Source organism: Phalaenopsis equestris, unplaced genomic scaffold, assembly GCF_001263595.1.
Source record: "Phalaenopsis equestris unplaced genomic scaffold, ASM126359v1 Scaffold000134, whole genome shotgun sequence".
Taxonomy (NCBI): domain Eukaryota; kingdom Viridiplantae; phylum Streptophyta; class Magnoliopsida; order Asparagales; family Orchidaceae; genus Phalaenopsis; species Phalaenopsis equestris.
This window is the reverse complement of record NW_018164576.1, coordinates 4,275,108-4,295,649: the sequence shown is the minus strand read 5'-3', so window position 1 is coordinate 4,295,649 and position 20,542 is coordinate 4,275,108. Positions and strand designations below refer to the sequence as shown.

Below are 20,542 nucleotides of genomic sequence, written 5' to 3'. Positions count from 1 at the left end.
GAAAGTTTAGGCATGAGATATAAAAATCCATAAGAATTATGTGTTATGTATGTAAATGCCCCTAACAACAAATGCTAAAAAACTAACATAGCTTAAACAACCATGCGAGACCCATGGAAGAGATGCTAGCCGCTAGACAATCTTCTCTCAAATCAAATAAAAATAAAAGTTACACAAGCTTCCTTCACCATGTTGTTTCAAAACAAGCATGTGAAACCTCATGATACAGAACAATGGAAAAAGAAGAAAGCTAATCTGAGAAGATTAGGCAGCCTCATCCTTCTTCTTCCTGCTCCACCTTGGTGTGATCTCAATAAGTTGGTGAGGAACAAGCTGCTTCTCCTTCCTTGTGAGCTTCTTGTAGTTCATGACCCTCAGCTTAGCAATCTTGGCCTCCTCCTCCGGTGTCGTCTCCCTCACCGCCACCGTTAGGCGGCATTTAGGCCGAACCATTATCCCGGACCTTCCCTTTGCATGGTAAGACAGTCTCTTCAAATAAATCCCCTTCCCAACAAAAGCTTCAGCTTTGGAACCAAACATTTAAGAGAAAGCGTTTGATCAAAAATGGTGCAAAAGATGGGCCAAATTATGTAAACTATGCCGACTTACCGACAATGAGCTTATCCGGATCGAGACCGTGATTATGTGCTGCGTTGGCACGGGCCGAGTGGATGACCTACAATCAGTAGAAGCATTTATCAATCTTGAAGGAAACATTTTTTAGGGATATTTACTTAACAGACCACTTAACTCCTATGTATTTATATATCTAACACCTAAACTTCAATTTTGATCTATACGCCAGCTTATCTATGCATGAAAAAGTATATTTCACTTTTTCAAAACTTAAAATAGTGGTATTTTTTATGTGATATAAAATATTCGAGCGGTATAAATGTAACAAAGTAAAGTTTAGGTGTCAGATATGTAAATACATAGGCCACGGAGAAGGATAAAAAGAATTTCTTCACCTGATAAACAGTCTTTGCAGCTCTTTTAACCAAAACTTGCAGTTGTAAGAGAGCGTCTTCAACACGCATTCCTCTGACCAGTTTAGCAACTAAATTTACCTTCTTTGGACTCTGATGCAAATATTCATAACAATAAATCACGCATAAGTTTTACAAGAAAAAAAAAAAGTTTTTTCTATTTGGGTTGCAGTGCATGCAATAGAAGTGAAAACAAATAGCATTAATAATATAAACAAATATGTTTAACAAGATGCAACATCATCATTAGCCTCATCCTAACCATTTGGAGTTGGCATTATGAATTCTCCTTTATTCAGTTTCTCAGTCATTTATTCCAAGTATTGCAGCAGTTATTAAAACATAATATTCACAAATCATTTCGAATAATTTCTAACCATGTAATCATAGGTTTGTTCATCATCATTTCTAGTTCGAAAACACTAATTTATCAAAATAGTCTAAAAGACCAATTTTGCATTGATTGCAAACCATGTCCAAATCACTTAATTCTGTTTTCAATCATCTTGTTTGCAATTGTGGTACTACAAATGTTCCCCTGATATAAACAATCCTTGTTTTATTCTTACTAGTTTTATTGCATTTTAACCTTAATAATTTCATTTTTTGTTATATTTAACATATCTGATAATCTCTAATTTTCAATATATCACCTGTAAGCAACACAGATTCAAAATGGTGAATAGCAAGTTAATGAAAATAGAAAAGGTTAAGAAGGTGAAATTAAGATTAGGTTGATTTCATTAAATAAAAAAAAAAATAATTAAGAAGGCTAGAAAATTAGTGGACAAATTTATTAACAAAAGAAAAAATATTTAACATTTCCAATAAACTAAATAAAAAATAAAGGGCAATCACATGCAGATCACCCAAAACATTGCTATTTACAATCTAGCACCCTCTTTCGTTCATTTTTCAAATTCTCACTCAAATATCAAAATTCATGATAAAACCACAACCCATATTTTTCATTTTTATCAATTTCTCAATGATTTGATGGTGCCACGCGTATATACATCGGTTAGGTAGTTCAAAAATATCACTTGAGTGCTAGATTTTGTAAATAGTAATGTTTATGGTTCCATGTATGCGATTATTGTCGGTTAATTTTTTTTTTATTTGAAAATAATTTTGAAATTTTAATTTAATATAAGAGGGATATAATGGTTTTGAAAGTAGTACGTTTTAATTTTCGAAAAATGTGACAAAATGGATCTCATTAGTCTAATAGTTTGCATAATCGTGTCTGATACCGCGAATACTACACCTTCCCGAAAGAAAAGTATATACCTCGGCTATAGACCTAATCTTACAAACTAAGAGATCTGTAACATTCGTTTGGTCTGCGAACATTTTATGTGTAACCGACAAGTTCTCCTATCTAATATAAAGATTAAAAAAGAGTTTATTTTACCTAGGTTCCAAGTTTCCTATAGAGACAAACCCCTATAGTTAATTACATCTCAAAAGACGGTGGTCACTTGAGAAAACTCTCGATGATGATCAGAGGTACTAGTCTTCAAAAATTCAAAGTTTAGATTTTCACGGTTGGAAGTGGAAAAGCTAATGGAAATGGCTCAAATAGGAACTGTTATTTTCAAGAGTCCAAAGGAAGAAAAATGTAGGTGATGTCATAGATCCTGAGGAGAAACTTCAATAACTTCCCAAACTATCCTAATGTGTTGCTGAGTTTTGGAGACGATGTTATTTAGGTATTTAATCCTGTCAATTTTATTACTTTGGGACTTACATTTGCATAATATCTAATTATGCAAATAGCCCGCAGAGATGAGGGTTTACGTCGTACCACACGACAACCTCGGAACCTAACGTGAGTTAGGACTTACGCTGCACAACATGGTTGTGCAGGGGCCTAAAGAGGGTATGATGATCGACTACCTCGAAGTCTTATGGGTTGTTATTTAGACTAAAGAGAGAGATTGTTGAAGAAGATTCTCTTGTTGCTCAATCCAAGCTCCTTATCGTGCTGCCCACAAAGTTGATTCTCAAGCTCCTTGTTAAGGTAGCAGTCCTAAATTCTAAGGTTCAAAAGATTTTATCATGTAAGGTTAAGTGACAAGTTTGTTATTGTTCGAGTATTATGGGAGTTGATTAGAGTGACACTGCTTAGGATCCACGGTTCCCTCGTTCAGGTACCACTATTTTCTCTTGAATTTACTTAATCCAGACGAGTTGTTAAGCTCTTTTAAACTGGGGAGATTCGTTAGCAACTGTGGATTACCTCATCGGAGGGACTCCCGCAAATTCAAAAGTACGTGTTATATTTTTTTTTAAATGTTGTTTAATTCTTTAAAATTATTTTGTTTTGAAAATAAAATTGCAATTACGCATGTGTGACATATATTAAAGCAGGAGTAAATTACAGTGATAAAAAAATGATAATAAATAAATTGTACACGCGTACCTGTCATTTTCTCGCTATTCCCGTTGCGTGGTTAGCTCTAAAGCATAATATAATTTGCAGGGAATTCAGATAAATTGCAGAAAAAAAAGGAAGAAAGCATGAATTATAGCGTGAAAAGCAGCAAAATGAGTCGTAGCAAAACACAAACAGGCAAAGCAAAACTCATGGTCACATACGGAAAACCAAAACTAAATATAAGACTAGGGGTGTAAATGAATCGAACACGAACGAACAGAACTTGTGTTTGTGTTGGGTTCGTTTGAAATTTTGTTTGTTTGAAATAAGCTCATGTTCGAAATTGTTCGTGAAGTCACTGTTCGTGTTCGTTTCTTAACAAACAAGCCGAACACGAGTTGTTCGCGAACAATGAGTCAGTTTGACATCCCTAATATTAATATATATTAATAATATATTATATTAATTATATAACTTATATTATATAAATATATAATATCTATATTAATATATTACTAATATAGTATATTAATATATTATTATTATTAATTTATTATATATTATAATTTATAAAATTTAATTTTTTAAAAAATATTTGATTCATTTAACTAACCGAACGAAAAAAAATGTATTCACGTTCGTCTCGTTTATTTATCAAACGAATCGAACACGAACTCATTGACGAAACGAACACGAACTGTTAACGAACAACGAGGGCTCAGAGTTGTGTTGTGTGCTTCCCAACTTTGGGTAAGAGCTCCAACCCGACAATCTATGAAAGACAGTCATTAACCTCAATCTAATTGATTATTTGTGTACCTTCGTAAAGTTTACCAATTTTTTTTTGATTTTTCATGCAAAAAATGTTGTTTAGACTTACATGCAGAGTTCACTTTAATAGACAAAAGAAATTTTATTTTTATTTTTATAAATATTTTGTAAAGTAGTGCAGTCAATAGACTAATTACTCTAATCAAGCTAGGACTACTGGCGACTTAAGAGCATCAGGGTCAACAATCTCACCAAGAGTTGGTGAATAGTATCATCGGTCCTTATCCTCTCCCCTCATTGAAGATCCTTGAGGTAGGTGATATTATTCTAATAATCTCACTTCGTATCTCTCGTTTAAGTATACATAAGCAATGTCGGCATCGCCCTCGCCACCTAGACTCTAGACTTATTCTAGTCCGGTGATCTATGTGGCATTAAAAAATGTCCCCAATTCCTAGGAGAATTTGAGTGTAATGTTCAAGCTCAAATCCAGGTGCATCGGGTTTCAATGCGGGAATTTCACTAGTTGATTTAATTACGGAAGACATGTGTCACATCTTGGTGTATCCTCATGTTTAATGTTTTAAACAATTAGTGAATTAAGGTCAAGCGTCTAGTTTCATCATTCATTCGAAAATTAGGTAGATAAACTATCACCTAGGGTGTGCTCCTAAAATCTAGGAAGCATATACTTTAACATGTGCTTGAAGTGATTTAAGGTGTTTTACCCTCAATTAAGTATTTTCCAACTAATCCTCAAATATCTTTAGGTGTCTTCCAAATAATTAAATCAGAAATCCTCATTTTTGACTTAACCATTAAGCAAGAGAAATTAAACAAAACAAAAGAAAGGAGAAGACCAACCTACTTTCAAAACTATCAAAGCCAAGAGATAAAATAGCAAGTGAATCAGTATAAAAACATTTAAATTCTTTCAAAATTGTAATTAAATCGGCTCCTAGGAAGAGTGCTTAAATCTATTACACAAGGCAGTGTTTTGATCGGCCCTGAAAGTTCTACAACTCAGCATAAAAAAAGGAAGCCCAAAAACTATTAGAAAGACTCAAAAAGTGCAGCCCAAAAGCCACGAAACAGAACAAAAAATTGCATCCCACAACAGTATTTTTAAAGCCTTGAACAACCCTTTTAAAAGGCCACCAAAAAGCACTCTTAAATGCCCAAACAACAATTTTAAAATTCCCAAAAAAACTCTCATGTAAGCCTCCCAAACAGCACTTTTAAAATTCTCAAAGTGCTCTCATGTAAGCCCAAAGGATCAATTTTAAATGTCCCAAAATCAGCTAGTAAACTCAGCCCAAAACAGTGTGTAAACTCTCCAATATCAGTTAACAAGCTGGCTCCAAAAAAGTATGTGAATCAGTAGGCAAAGCCCTCAAAATCACAATGCTTGAACCCTCCAAACAAGAGGTAAAACAGCCCCCCAAGGGAGGCATTCAGAAATAAAAGAACATAGACATGCAAAGAAGCATTCAAGCCCTGGAATAACGGTCATCTCGAGTCTTGAAGTATTCCCGTTTGAGTGCTCGAAGCATGAAATCAACAAATGAGTATTTAAGATCGCAAGTAAATGGTCAAGTAAATGGTTATTGGAACCTCACAATATTTGCATATAAGTATTTGAAACATAAAACAAACAACAGAGCTTTTAAAATCAATAAGTAAATGGTCATTAGAACCTCACAATATTTGCATTTAAGTGTTTGAAACATAAAACCAGCAACAGAGCATTTAAAATCAGCAATAAAATAAAATCAAAATAGTGTTTATAGTTCTCCAAAATCAGTAAGAATGTATGGCCAAAGCAGCATTTATAGTTCTCCAAAGATCGATGCCAAACACATGAATATACAAGAATGATCGACGTTTGTCTGATGGAATGCAATAAACATTTGTTATTAGTTGCATTAATATGGCTAGAATCATTTTTTATCCATGTTATATTTGTCCAGTTAAAGTAAATCACAAAAGCCTTCCTAAATTACATAATTTTGAACAAAAATTTTCTAGAATGAAGAACTATATCATGTTTCAATAGAAGAGCAGATGAAATTGTCTTATGTTGAGAAAGAAGAATTGATAGCTTTAGGATATACACTCAATGATCAATGACAACTGATTTTTAATTGAAAATAAAAAAAAATAAATGAAAAGAAAAGGGAGTTCAGGAAACATACATGCAACTGTATAAAGAGATTTTAGCTGCAACAGAGAAGAATTAGAAGAGAGACCAACCTCATGCGACGAAGAGGGACAATAAAGCACTGTAGAGTCAGCGAAGCACTTCCTCGACGGTTTCGGATAGGGGAGGAGTTGAAACAGGTGAAATATGGGAGTTTCGAAGGCCTTGCATGCGGCGATCCCGTGGTTGCTTTCCCAGCTAACCCTAATCGCGAATGTGTCGCTGGGGTTTCGATCGAGAGGTGAAGCCGAGCAGGAAAGGAGACGAGGGTTTCGGGCACGGATAGGAGAGTCGACGGGAGAGGCGAAGCCGAGCAGAAAAGGCGAAGCCAAGCGGGAGAAAGGCTTCGGTGCAGAGGGGAGGCGAGCGAGGAGGCAAAGCAAGTGGGGGTTTCGGTTGAGAGAGGAGTAGGCAAGCGAGATGGTCTCGAGTGGGGATTCGGTGCAGAGGGCTGGAGACGGACGAGAGTCTTGGACGGGAGGAAGAGGGAGTCGAGCAAAAGCCTTCGGTGGAGAGGAAGAGGGAATCGAGCGGGACGAACGCGGGAGAGCTGAGCAAGGCCTCAGTCGCGAGAAGAAAAGCGAGCGGGAGAGGAAAGGGGGAGGGGCGAATGAGGGAGCAGACGAGCCCAGAAGAGCGAGCTACGGTGCAGAGCTTCTGTCGAGAGAGGAAGGGGACGAATCTGTCGAGCCAGGAAGAGGGAGTTGGGTGAGTGATTTTGTATATCGGGAATTCCACAGAGAGACGTTATGCGATATTTGGCGGACAAATAAATGAATTACATTGATTGAGAAACTAAAATGGAAAGCAAATAACACCTGATTAAAGTGAGATAAGGCGGACTTTTTTTTTAAATTCAAAATTGCTAATTCAAATCATAGTACCACCCGAGATTTGGTGCAACTGGCTCTTGTTCAGCCTGAACCGAACTCGGGCTAAACTTGAACCCGCCTCCTTTAATTAATTAATTATTTGCATCGATTTTCATGTTGTTTGCGCGTGCACAGAACCATAGCAATATGGGTGTCCTTCCTAGGTAAAGTCAACGTCCCAAATGCGTCCGTGCGGTCCATTTCATCATTCGGAGTCGTCCGGACAAGTTTGTAAACAGTCAGGTCAATTCAAGTAAACATCGTGCGTGGTGCAATTAGTGCGTAAATTGCGGTCTTTGCGAGTGTTCGAGTCACAAATGGTTTACTAAAGGCCTCCTAAATCCTATGGGAACTCATTTTCGGGTCCTTCACATGTTGATCCTTAACCCTTACAGCAAAAAGTTGAGTGTTTGGACCACTCATGCAATGTCTTTCACAAAAATGAGTCAATAAGTGGTTTGAAGTTCTATGTGGTGTAGGTCTCAGTACTAGTCCTCTGGGAGGGACAAACAGTGAGAACCTAAGACTAGATCCTAGGCTTTAAGGAGGGGAAAAGAAAGACCTAAAAAAATGACGTCAACAATTATCTCTAAAAAAAAAGATACTCTAAAGACATTGGGGAGGGTTTTAATCAATTTATTGAGAGGAAGGTTCATAATATAATTAACGTTGAGCTAATAGTAGGAAAAATGTCTAAAAGATAAAATTATTATTAGAGGTTAGTGTTTAGGAGATTGCTACTGAATTAGTTGTTGGCGAGTACATTACATATGGCTAATTCTTATATTCTTCAAATTGATTTAAGAGTAACTAAGAAAACTATTTTTGCAAAGAGATGAATGAACAATTATACTTTTTTTATGAAAGAGGATAATTATTACTTAAGATAAAATGAAAATGTGAACTCCAGCGGTTAGAAGTTTATTTTTGGGCAATGAATGAGGCATCAAAAGGTACGCTTTACCAAAGCATAAGATTGTGCATTTTTTAATAGATGCTTTAAGAAAGAATAATCACTAAATAACTTAAATTTAAGAAAGGAAAATTAAAACTTTAAAGTTGAATTGCATATGGTATGGGCTAAAATAGCTAATTGCATCATAAGATTGTCAAAGTTCTACAAGAGTCTCAAAATAGATCCTGTACATGGTGAATTACCAAAAGATTATTAGGGAAAAGAAATGTGCCTTTCAGGAACATTAGAAGTAAACACAATAAGACGAAATAAAATGAAAATTAAAAAGTTTGCATAGAGGATGATGTGAAATATCAAGGTTAAGTATTTTGCAGATATAATAGGCTAGGAATTTTTTATAAAAAAAAGAAAGGAGATATAAATAGCTAAGGCGAGAGAAAGGAGATCAAAAAAAGGCTTTGATCAAGCTAGATGAATTGAGAATATAGATAAAATGATCTTAGTTAAAGAAAAGGAAAATAAATAAAGAAATGTAATTTTGACAAAAAAAAAAACTGAATTCAAATTTTAAGAACATTATACTTTAGAATAGCAGCAACAACAACAACAACAACAACAAAGCCTTAATCCCACTACGTGGGGTCGGCTACATGAATTTTTTTTCTCCATTGTTTCATATTTTCATTTAGTTCTAATAAATTAAGATCATTTCTTATACAATAAGCCCAAGTCTTCCAAGGTCTAAAGGTCTACCTCTTAACATAAGTCGAATCTAAAACATTCACTCTCCTAATCGGATCATCAGATGGTCGTCGCTTAATTTGACCAAACCATCTAAGACAACTTTCTCTAATTTTGTTTGTCACAAGAGCTACAGCAACCTTATCACGGATATATTCATTTCGCATTTTGCCTCTAAGTGTAAAGCCACTCATCCACCTAATCATTCTCATCTCGGCAATACTGAACTTAGTATTATGCTTCTCTTTTAAAGGCCAACATTCAGCGCCATAGAGCATTGCAGGTCTCACCACCGTCTCATAAAATTTTCCTTTCAGTCTAAGCGGTACTTTTCTATCACACAAAAGGCCCGAAGCATTCCTCCACTTCAACCAACCAACTTGAACTTTACTATTAACATACCCATCTATATCACAATCGCTTTGAACAACAAATCCGAGATATCTAAATCGTTCACACCTTTTAATAATTTGATCACATAAAGTTACACTTCTGCACTAGAGGTACTACTACTAAAATTACATTCCATGTATTCAATTTTAGTTCTACTCAAATGAAGGCCTTTAGAATAGCAAAATGAGTGGCAAAATGAAAAAAGCATTGAAGCGTATAATAAATAAATCCATAATGAAGTTGACTCAACTTGAAAAAGAAACATAAAATTAAATGAAAATGAGATATTGACATAAAAATGGGTGTGTCCTAATGGGATGTCCTCATAAATAATTTTACAAAAAAATAAATTTGCATGTATTCAAAAAATTTAAAAGACAGTCATATTAAATTCATAGGTAATAAAACAAATATTAATTATAAATTTACATGTTATAAAAGATGAAACAACGCACCATGAAGAATTATGATAAAAATGCATACATCAATCATAAAAACAAAAATAAAAAGAATATATCATTAAAGTCCGAAAGTATAAATGTGGAAACTAAGTATTGACCCATTCGTTGTATCCGTTTACCCTCCTAATTTGGAAGATAGTAATATGCTTTCAACTACACGAACTAATATAAGCATGATTTACCACCTCAAAAATAATAAAAAGATTATTTTGGCTCACGTGCCTTGATATTCTCCTGGAAAAGTTAAACTACAACTATAGCTCGAGCTATAAACCTAAGAGTTTGGATCTGTTCTTATTGCATAGAGAAATGAGAAAAGATTTCATGAACTTGAGTCATAGATCCCATCAAATGAATGAACACTTTGTTTACAGCTAGAGCGTAATCAAACATAAACTCATTAAATATTTTGCATGCAAAACCAAAAATATAACAGGAAATTTACATAAGTAGCGTACAATTCTTATGTATTTACATATCTCGCACTTAAACTTTCAAATTTACATAAATAGCAACTAAATATTGATTACGTAGATGGTCAACCAATCTAGACGAACAAAAGCAAGTCTTTGAAATAAACATCAATTCCAAATATATTAAGTTATTGCTGAACAAAAGTAAGTTGTTCAAATGCTAGAAGTTGATGCTGAACTTTCAGAATTTTTTTTTTTTTTAATGTTGTAATTGTTAAAGCAAAAGATGCTAAAATTGAGAGCAAAAACGAAGTTGAAGAATCGGAAGTAGCGCAATAAAAATGAAAATGTGTGAAAATTCTTGGCTGAACTTTACCCATGGACAAGAAGTAACTTTGATAACTTACAACAAATTATGAAACTGCTAGGAAAGTAAATTATTCCTCCTGATAAGTTATGGAAAATAAAGCAACGATTTTGATTAAATGAAGAAACCTAACAATTTGAAATGCTTTGTAAGAAGGAACTATAATTTTTAGCTTCTTCTAATTCAATCTCTATCTTATGAAATATATACAATATTACATAACTTCCAATAATAGATCATATAAGAAAAAAGGATGAACCATAACGTACACTCCCAAACATATACATGATTAAACATTTTCAATGCATATATTGGCATTCAGTACTAGAATATAAGGAAATGAAATTATGATGAGTTGAAGAACATAATAATAGCTTAAGGGAAATAACAAAAATATCCTCGTTGCTTTTTCTAAAGTTAACTACAGAAGATAACATGTTGAAAGTCAATGTGTAAATAAGTTTCATTCAGCAAGTATAATTTAACAAGCACACTTTCAGAGAGTTTTGAAGAGTGAAGCATTTCTTTATCCTGATAGAGAGAAGAACCCACTAAGACCTGACAATTTTGCCTTTAAAAAAAGGAAGAAGATTTACATACATTTAGGGTTTAGGTTTAGGGTATTACAAATCTAATACAACAACTTCAATTTTTATATACCAACTTATCTTTGTGTGAAAAGGCGTATTTTACTTGAGTGGCATAAATGTAAAAAGTAAGGTTTGGGTTTAGATATATAATTACATAGGAATTGGGTGGTATGTAAATGCCCCCAAAAAACTACCATTCTGCCCTTTTAAACTCTGGATTCAATAGTGTCTTCCTCCCAATGCTCTTAATTTTTTTATAAACATACCACGTGCATATTTTACATTTTAAATTTATTTTGATGTTACTTTTAATGTGATGTGAATGACTTGGGTGGCATAAATGTAAAAAGTAAGGTTTAGATGTTTGAAATATAATTACATAAGAATTGGGTGGTATGTATGTAAATGCCCCAAAAAAAGCCATTATGCTCTTTTAAACTCTACATTCAAAGTTTCTGTCTCCCTATACTCATCAATTTTTATATACATACTACCTTACCTATGAGTGAAAAGGTGTATTTCACGTTTAAAAGTTATAATGATAGTGTTTTTGACGTGATATGAAAGATTTGGGTGGCATAAATGTAAAAAGTAAGATTTAGACGGTAGAAATATAATTACATAAGAATTGGGTGATATGTATGTAAATATAAAAAAAAATAAAAAATCATTACAATCTTCTAAACTCTAGATTCAAAGTTTCTGTCTCCCGACCACCCTCACTCTCTCTCTCTCTCTCACATTGTATGATTAGGGCCAGAATAACGGCCTCATTACCTGATTTAAGATCAAAACTCTAAAGTTTCAGTAACCATGATAACACAATTAAGAGACAGACAAGTTATTCACATCTGATCAAAATTTCAAAGTAATTATATGAGAAAAAAATAATAATTGCAACCAACAATAATGACAAATCTAAATAAGAAATGAACAAGTAATTTGAAAAGTAAAAACAAATCTATAATCTGACTATAAAACAACGGTCAAAAATCTAATAAATGCAATGCTGATGAGATGGGGATTACTGATGAGAAACAAATACTTAAAAAGATGGGACAAATAATGTCACCGTTTTCAACTACATATGTTGTGAGTTATTTTAATCTTTGGAGCATAAGAAAATAAATCTAAATTATAATTTGCCATCCATTAAAACAACTCATTTGCATAATTTAAGAGTTGTTAGTATATATAACGAAAAAACCACAATAAATTTAGTTCACCAATAATAACACAAATAACACAAATATATTAGTCCTCAACTTCACATTAAAGAAGTGGCCACTAGAAGAGTAAAAATAGCCACTCTGAATTTTTCTTTATCTGTGAACGAGTGTGATTCTTAGAAAGTTTCTAGTATAACTCTTAACATGGAGGAAGGTGAGTGAAGCCAAAGCAACAAATGTTAATGAGTTAGAAAGAAGGAATAGATTGAGAGAGAGAGAGAGACAGAGAGAGAGAGAGAGAGATTTCTAGCTGATGTCACTAATGCATGTTATGCTATTATTGGACAAAAAATAGCACTTAAGAAAATGCAGGAATTAGAGACAATAGACGGTAATTGTGGTTCAACAAAATAACAAACAGTTGAACCAAAATATAATGGGGCATTTACATACATACCACTCAATTCCAATGCATTTACATATCAAACACCTAGCATTTATCTTTTACATTTATAACACGCAAATCTTTCATATCATATAAAAAATACCAATATTTTAACTTTTGGAAATGAAATACACATTTTCATGAATAGTTGCGGGAGTTAATATGTAAAAATCGAAGTTTAGGTGTTAGATATGTAAATACATAGGAATTGAATGGTATGTATGTAAATCTTCCAAATATAATTTGGGACAAAATAGACATGATGCTAGGATACGGGAAAAAAAAAAGTAGCACGTGGAGGAAGAATTTTTCAAAGAAAAGGCGTAGTTTTTTAGCACCAAAATCAATGAATGTTTCTAATCGAGATCATCTGTATAGATCCTGACAAAATAGGAGGTGCAAATTTTAATGGATAAGATTGGACAATCATTCTCAACTAATGAAATATCTTGTGGACAAACTTTCAGACCATTTTTTTATAATAGTAGCACAGATTTAAAAATATATTACAGTCACTTAATTGAAAATTTTTTAATAAAATGATTAACACTAAGAGAATGTTTCTAATCCAAGAATGAATATTTTGGTAGGAACTTTTATTACAGGGCCCTCAAAACATTGATATTTTGATTTTTTGAACTATGAAACCGATGCATTTGCGCGTGCCACGATCAAATCATTGTGAATTTGATAAAAATGAAAAATATGGGTTGGGTTTTATCATGACCTTTGACTTTGATATTTTTTGATATTTGAGTGAGAATTTGAAAAATGGATGAAAGAGAGAGGTTGATTTGTAAATAGCAATGTTTTTGGCTGCCTTGTATGTAATCGCCCCTTAAGAATAAAATCAATTTTTGAAGTCATAATACTAATACTAAAATCAGGTGTAAGGGCCAACAATGAATTTTAAAAAGAGGTCAAATGTCCATAGTTTTACAAAATCATGTTGGTGTAAATTCAAATTGATTTTTATGATAGGAAGATCTACCATGGAACAATTCCTGCGCTAAAGAAATTTGTGAGAATGTAGAGAGCAAAATGCTGATCTTCATCAAACAAAACAATGAAAAAAAAAACAACAACAACAAAATATAGATTTTTATAAGATACAAATTTATTTTGAAAAGCCATATGCTCTTAACTACAATGACAATTATTGTGCTGGCCATTAAAGAGAAAAGATGCATGTCAAAATTACGTAAGAAATTATTAAAGATATATATGATCTATCAAAGGTCACCATTAAAAGCAATTGCAGAGTGGCCAATCAAAATAGTATTACATAAGAAACTTGTTACAAATCCCTTTCTCTCTCTCTCTCTCTCTAGAGAAAGAGGGAGGGAGGGAGGGAGATTATAGACATTCTCAGCAAAGATATTTAAAATAAGGTATCTTGGTATATAGTGTTTGTAAATGAAATAGTTCTAAAATTTGGCACCTTTTTTGAAGTATATGATAAACTAGAATAGCACAAAACAAATTAGAAAATATCAAATTTTAAAATTGGTAAAATAAAAGAAAATTACATGGCATGTAATAGTCCTGGAAATGAAGGATAACTATCAAAATATCGGTGTAGGATTTAGTGTTGTCTAGGGGGATTGGTCAAAAGTGGACCAGAGATAATATACCAAACGCGGGGGATAAATAGAATGCTAACCACTTAAAAATACTATTATAAAACTCATATGGACACTTAAAAGGATAACAAAAAAAATGGTGGTCTGAATATGTATAATAGAAGATAAACAGTACACTAATAGAACAAATAAATAAAATTATTGTATAAGAAAAACAAATCCGAAATCCGAATCATAATAAATGTTATAAGGCTCATAATAATGATCATGCTGATGAATCAAGCACAAAATAATTCCAAAAGAGTATGTCCTCAAATGGCATGCTATAAGTTTGGTTACATTCTAAAAGGATGTCATGTTCAAAATTCAACCATTTATTTACTTCTCCCAAGGAAGAAAATAAATGAAGATAACTGAAATTTTTTTTTTTTTAGCCAGGGTGAGAGCTTGAATCCGACATATTGGGATTTTTCGTTTTGTACCAATGTCCGATACATTCAAGCATAAATAATTGAACACTTGATAAGCCCAGCATTAGATTTTAGAAGTTAAAACTGGTAACACATACAAGCACCATTGATGATAAGAAAAGTTTACCTGCCGTATATCTTTCTTAATAGCCTGAACCGTTGAAGATTTGGGTCCCAAACCCTTTGTGGTAGCTTGTCCAACATGTCCCAAAAGTGGCGTTAAAGGGGAAGATATCGGCTCCATGTTTTCAGCATCAGCTAACAAGCTCCTTGAACTAAAATACCCCTGCACAGAACTAGACAACTCTAAATCTCTCATGTGATCCCTAATGTATTAGATGAATTGTGAGGCAACTCAAATATTATTATTTGGAAGAGAAACAAGGAAAATTGATAAAATAAAATGAAATTACAATATTTCCAGCTTGTTAGAGTATAAAATTTATCATTATGCTTTTCACTGATCACCCATGTCCTCCACATTTTTCAATGATTCCCCTTGCCCTTCATATTTTTCACCGATCACCCATTGCCTTCATGTTTTTCATTGATCGCCCAACTCAGTTAAGCCCGCCAAAAAAGATTACACTTTTGCAAACTATTTTGGTCGAACTAATGAATCCACCATCATTCATTGTTATTTAGTGTTGCATGCCATAGATAATTGTAGTTCACAAAATGTTTACTGTATAACTTTAGCCAAGTAAAATTTGATTCATGTATTTTTTTTTTCTTTTTTACATTCAAATCAACTACTTCCTGAATCTTATTAGTCCAGATTTGGCTCTCCAAAATCCATGCTCAAACAACCTAACTCAATGTTCTATAAGCTCTTCTTCAATAGAATCATGTAAGACTAAAAGCCCACACAAAGCCATATGTAATTAAGGAGAGATATACTGTTAGAGGTAAATTAAGTATTGATAAAGCACTAACCAAAAGTTTCAAAATTAAAGGACTTTGATATTGCTTGCTTGAGACCTACAATGTGCACAAACTCCAATGATTATTTATCCCTCCCGATTATATTAATGAACTTTTGATAAGAATGCTACAACGCTATATTTAGATTATTTGTTGCAACATAGTTTCTATAATTACAAAAGTTCATTGCTCACTGCTTAGAGGAGATGTAAAGGAGGGAGTGTACAAATCACATGATTCCATCATTTATAAAATTACTAAGAATCGTGGAAAGTAACCAAAGATTAAAAAAATCATAGAAGAGACAAATTTCATAGGGGTCGGCTACCCCATAAAATGGAACATGTGGCTTAGAGGCCCTGAGATATAAGAGCTTAGGGATTTATTAGGTTTTCAAAAACATGAATAATAAAAATTATTGAGAAAATTTTAACCACTCCTCATATGTGTTCTTGATGATGTACCCATATTTGTCATAGAATAGGAAAAGGAAGCATGATTGCTTGCTTAGGTGTGGGGAGCACATAATGGGACCGCTAATCAAGTGGTTGAATATAATTGGGGCCCCTTGGTTTGAACCACATGGAATTACACGTATCTAGCACACAATTACACGCAAGCTTTTGCAAGCATAAACATGTAATTATGTGTCCACCTACATCCTTGATTTGTGTTATGGGACCACATTTTGGTTATTTTTACTAATTCATAAAGGTCTTTGTCTTGAACGGAGACTTCCCAAAGTACAATCATTCTCATGACATCAACATAAAGCTACTCTCAAGACTGTAGACCAATCAATTAATCAGAAGCTATAGTTGTGTATCATATTAGACCCAAAAAAAACTCGATGCTTTTGATATGTTTGAAATATGTGATATATTTTGTTGATATTTTTCTGCATTTTTTCATTATTTGTTCCCTATTTATGATTTTTCATGTATTTTTGTGTGTAATTGCAGACTATAAGTATTCATGAGTGCTTAATAACACATTAGTCATGCATAGAAGCTAACGCATAAAAGTGGCTCAACTTCAGTCCATTGGCGCCAAGACGCCACCCTATTGCCACATATGTGTCTCCCATGCCACGCCACCCTATTGCCACATATGTGTCTCCCATGCCTTATCTAACAGAGAGCTTGGAGCATAGGAGTCACATTCAAAGCACCATGCATGGTCCAACCGAGAAAGAAAAACCAATGCACCACTTTAAGGGTGTCTTAGATGTGGCGTAGTTACGCCACTTATGGTTTGGCTGCGCTGCTATGGCGCAAGTGTGCCATAGGGTGGGGTGGGTACATTGTCCCTGCTACCTTCCATGCACGACACATGCAGTGAGCAGAATATCTTTGAACCACTTCAGGGAAACCTTGTGCCTTCTTCAGGACGCACAACATTGAGCAACGGAGACTTCGGCGCTCCCGGGAGGAACTCCAACGTTGACAAACTGACTTAGATAGTTATGACAGTTCTTTGACAGTGTGGCGATCTGTGGCTATAAAAGAATTAATTTTGAATGAATCAGAGCTCATCCATAATTTTCTTTGAAACGCTTGACCATTAGATTGACACCAAGGGGAAGATGACACGCACCAGGAGAGAGTGTCATAGAACATTGTAGCCATCAACATGCTTTAACGGAGGGATTCTTAAAAGATGGTGTGAGATGGTGTGTGGGAGTTCTCCTAAGAGAGAACAAGTATATGATTGTACACAATGTGGGTACAAAATCAGAGATTGTGTTGTAATTTTGTATAATTTGAATAAGAACATCGGTGAAATTATTCTAACTTTACTTACTTTAGATTTTGCAAGGGAATTTATGTTGTTTTCATCTGTAATGAGTAGCACTTAAACTTTTCTCCTCATTGAATTGGATTTTATGCAAGTTGGTGAAATATATATTATGTGATTGTATGTTAATTTGATTATAAGTTAATAGTTTAACCTCTTGAGTCTAATTTAATCATAAACTAATCACTTAGGATGTTAAAATGAGTTATGATTAGGGTTATAAACGAGTCGAGCTTGAGTGAGCTCGGACTTTGCTCGTGTTCGGTTCGTTCAAAATTGCTCGTGTTCGAAATTGGCTCGTGAATAGTGTGTTCATGTTCGGCTCGATTTAAATATTGTTAATTATGTTTGGCTCGAAATTGACTCATTAAAATCAATTAAAAAAAATACATGTAGGATGTTGGATTCAAACCTACACCAACTCTGTATAATAAAAGACGCAGAATCACAATTGGGTTTTTGTTGAGCGACATGGCTCTAGAAAAAGAAGAATATTGTTATTAGGATGGTACAATCGTGTAAGAAAATTTATAAACAATTGGGTTTTTGTGAGCCAAGAAAAAATCGTTGTTCTGATTGTCAAGTTTAATAGAGTTAATGAGATATATTTGATTTGCATAGGACCAATTTAAAAGATATTTTCTATCACTTATTCAAATTTAAAATTAGATATACGATTTATTTTTTGCAAAAATTAGATTATAAACTTTAAAATCACCAAATTTCAAATCTTCGGGCTTTACTCAAAACAAATATACTAAAACTTTTTCAGACTTTGGAAGTTATTTTATTCCTCGTGGGATCAATATACATACTCTGTTTCATATACTAATTGGTTGGCATTTATACTAACATGTAACATCGATAATCACAGCATTTCAGTCGAATCAACTTTGAATCTTATATTATGGCTTTGGCTCGTTCTAACAAAAAATACAATGATTTGATTGGAGATTTTTGTTGTATGAATAGATTCAATTAAATATATATATGTATATATAAACTTAAAGGTGTTATTTCAAAAGCATTCTAAAAAACTAAACAATTTCTAAATCTTGAAAAAATGCACAACTCAAAAAAACCATAACATATGAAAAATTGAAGAAATTTATGCTTTGCTTGAAATCACTTTTATTTTTTATTTTCTAATTTTTATTTTGTTAAGTTTATAGTTTAATTTGAAACAAAATATAATTTGGTATGTATGATTAAAATATGGTTTTTTTTTTAATACTCAAAACACCTAAAAGTTGTTTTAACTATTTTAAAAATTATGGTTTTTTATTTTTGGAAAAAAAAAAGTATATTAAAAACACATTAAGAAAACAAGTTTTCAAAATAACTTTTGGTTGTTAGGGCTTGTTTGGGATCACTAATGTTTTTTAGGCTTTTATTTTGAAAGTGTGCTTGTCTAATGCATTTTTTTCATGTTTTTATTTTTTTTATGTTCAAAAACAAAATAATTTATTTTTAAAAACACTCAAAACATATAATGTTTTTTAAAAAAAAAAACAACCAAACATGTTACAACATATTAAACATATTCTGCTTCAAGAAAAAACATAAACAAAACAGAAAGAAAAAGAAAAAATAAAAAACAAAAATCAAAAGTGATCCCAAAGGGCCACAGTCTCATTCAAAGCAATATATTACTAATTAAAAAGAAATGCTGGCATAAAGTTTCATCTCATTCTCATGGGCAATTAGGAGTTCATAGAAGTACCTCATGCTGGAAGAATTGGTAAGAAGGCCTAAAAACTCCTATTGATGAAATTCCACAGACTCTGCTATGAAGAGTTAATTGGCCTGCACTGATAAAGTTAAACTTTAAAAAGAACAAGAAATGAATTTATACAGCTGAAACAGCAAAGAAACGAAAGTTATCGTTGACAAGAACAAAATTAAGTGGTTTTTCAAAACTGATTTGCATTAAAACCCAGCCATGCAAAAGTTAATCAAATAGTTGTGAAGTATCAACTGCACCTTGAGCCACCATCTCAAATAATTAAATAAAAAATCATGGATCAACGTGTTGAATTCAGAAGTACAGTATTGCAAAATTTAAAAGAAAAATATAATAAAAATCTTCTCTTTGCCTTGTAAAGGAGAAGGCTTTGTAAATGTACAATTGGAAATGACGTTATTCGCCTGACTTTGCTCAATCTTTAAGCCAATTTGCCGAATAACCGCACGGAGGCACCTTTGCCACACAACCATCACTACGAATCCTGAACAGGATTTAAACCAGCACTGGTTAACTCAAAATAGCGCGTAAATGGTCCGTTCAAGAGAACAAAGAGAATATCAAGCAAAAAAACTAAATTGCAGGAAATGTAAGAAATCGTAAGGGGCCTTGTTTTCGAGGCTAACCTGACAGCCAAATTGGCGGCAACTGGAGCCTTGCCGGGGCGGGGCGCCTTATCGTGGCGGCTCTTCCTCCACAATCGCGACGCTGTTGAACGGAAAATCACACGCTTATCGCGCTCAATTTATGAATCCATACAGGCTCTGCAATGAAAACAATAGCAAAAAAGATCGCGAGGAAAAATGAGTTTTTCCAGAACTCTGCGGCTACGGCGGTGCAAAGCGGCTGGTACTTCTCCGGGACTACCTATGAGTTACGAGAGACTGAGGGCGAAAGAGGTATCGGGGCAGGTAGGGCTGTGACCGGCTGTCAAAAAAGCTCGCGAACAGTTGGTGTGTTCGGCACTTGTGGGAGTTCGCGTTAGATTAGTTCCATAAGCAGAACATTAACAATTTTTTTCATTTGATTTATAATGGAATCAAATAGGAATAGCCATTTGTTCTATAATAATTGAATTGTTATTATTTAAATTATAAAATAATTGAATATAATTATATATAAAAAATATATCATATTTTAAAAACAATAATATATTCTAAAATTTTATCATATTTTAAAATTTTAAATCCTATAAATTCTAATCTTATATTTATATTCTCCTCTTAGCTTATATTAAATTCTATAATTTCGTATTTATTTTGAGGTTCGTTTCTTAGCTTAAATTTTCTTATATTTCTTTTAGATTTATTTAGTTTC

The 20,542-nt window shown here is 33.3% G+C and overlaps 1 protein-coding gene across 1 annotated transcript; it reads right to left on the bottom strand.

The window, feature by feature from the left end:
- Positions 1-27: 27 nt before the first annotated feature.
- LOC110021330 (50S ribosomal protein L22-like) lies at positions 28-20,209 on the bottom strand. Its single transcript, XM_020719780.1, has 7 exons — positions 19,852-20,209; positions 19,578-19,709; positions 19,205-19,287; positions 14,888-15,046; positions 972-1,082; positions 610-676; positions 28-524 (listed from the first exon to the last, which is right to left on the bottom strand). Exons 2-7 carry the CDS (start codon positions 19,696-19,698, stop codon positions 265-267), a joined length of 801 nt encoding a protein of 266 aa, XP_020575439.1. The 5' UTR covers positions 19,699-19,709; positions 19,852-20,209; the 3' UTR covers positions 28-264.
- Positions 20,210-20,542: the final 333 nt, after the last annotated feature.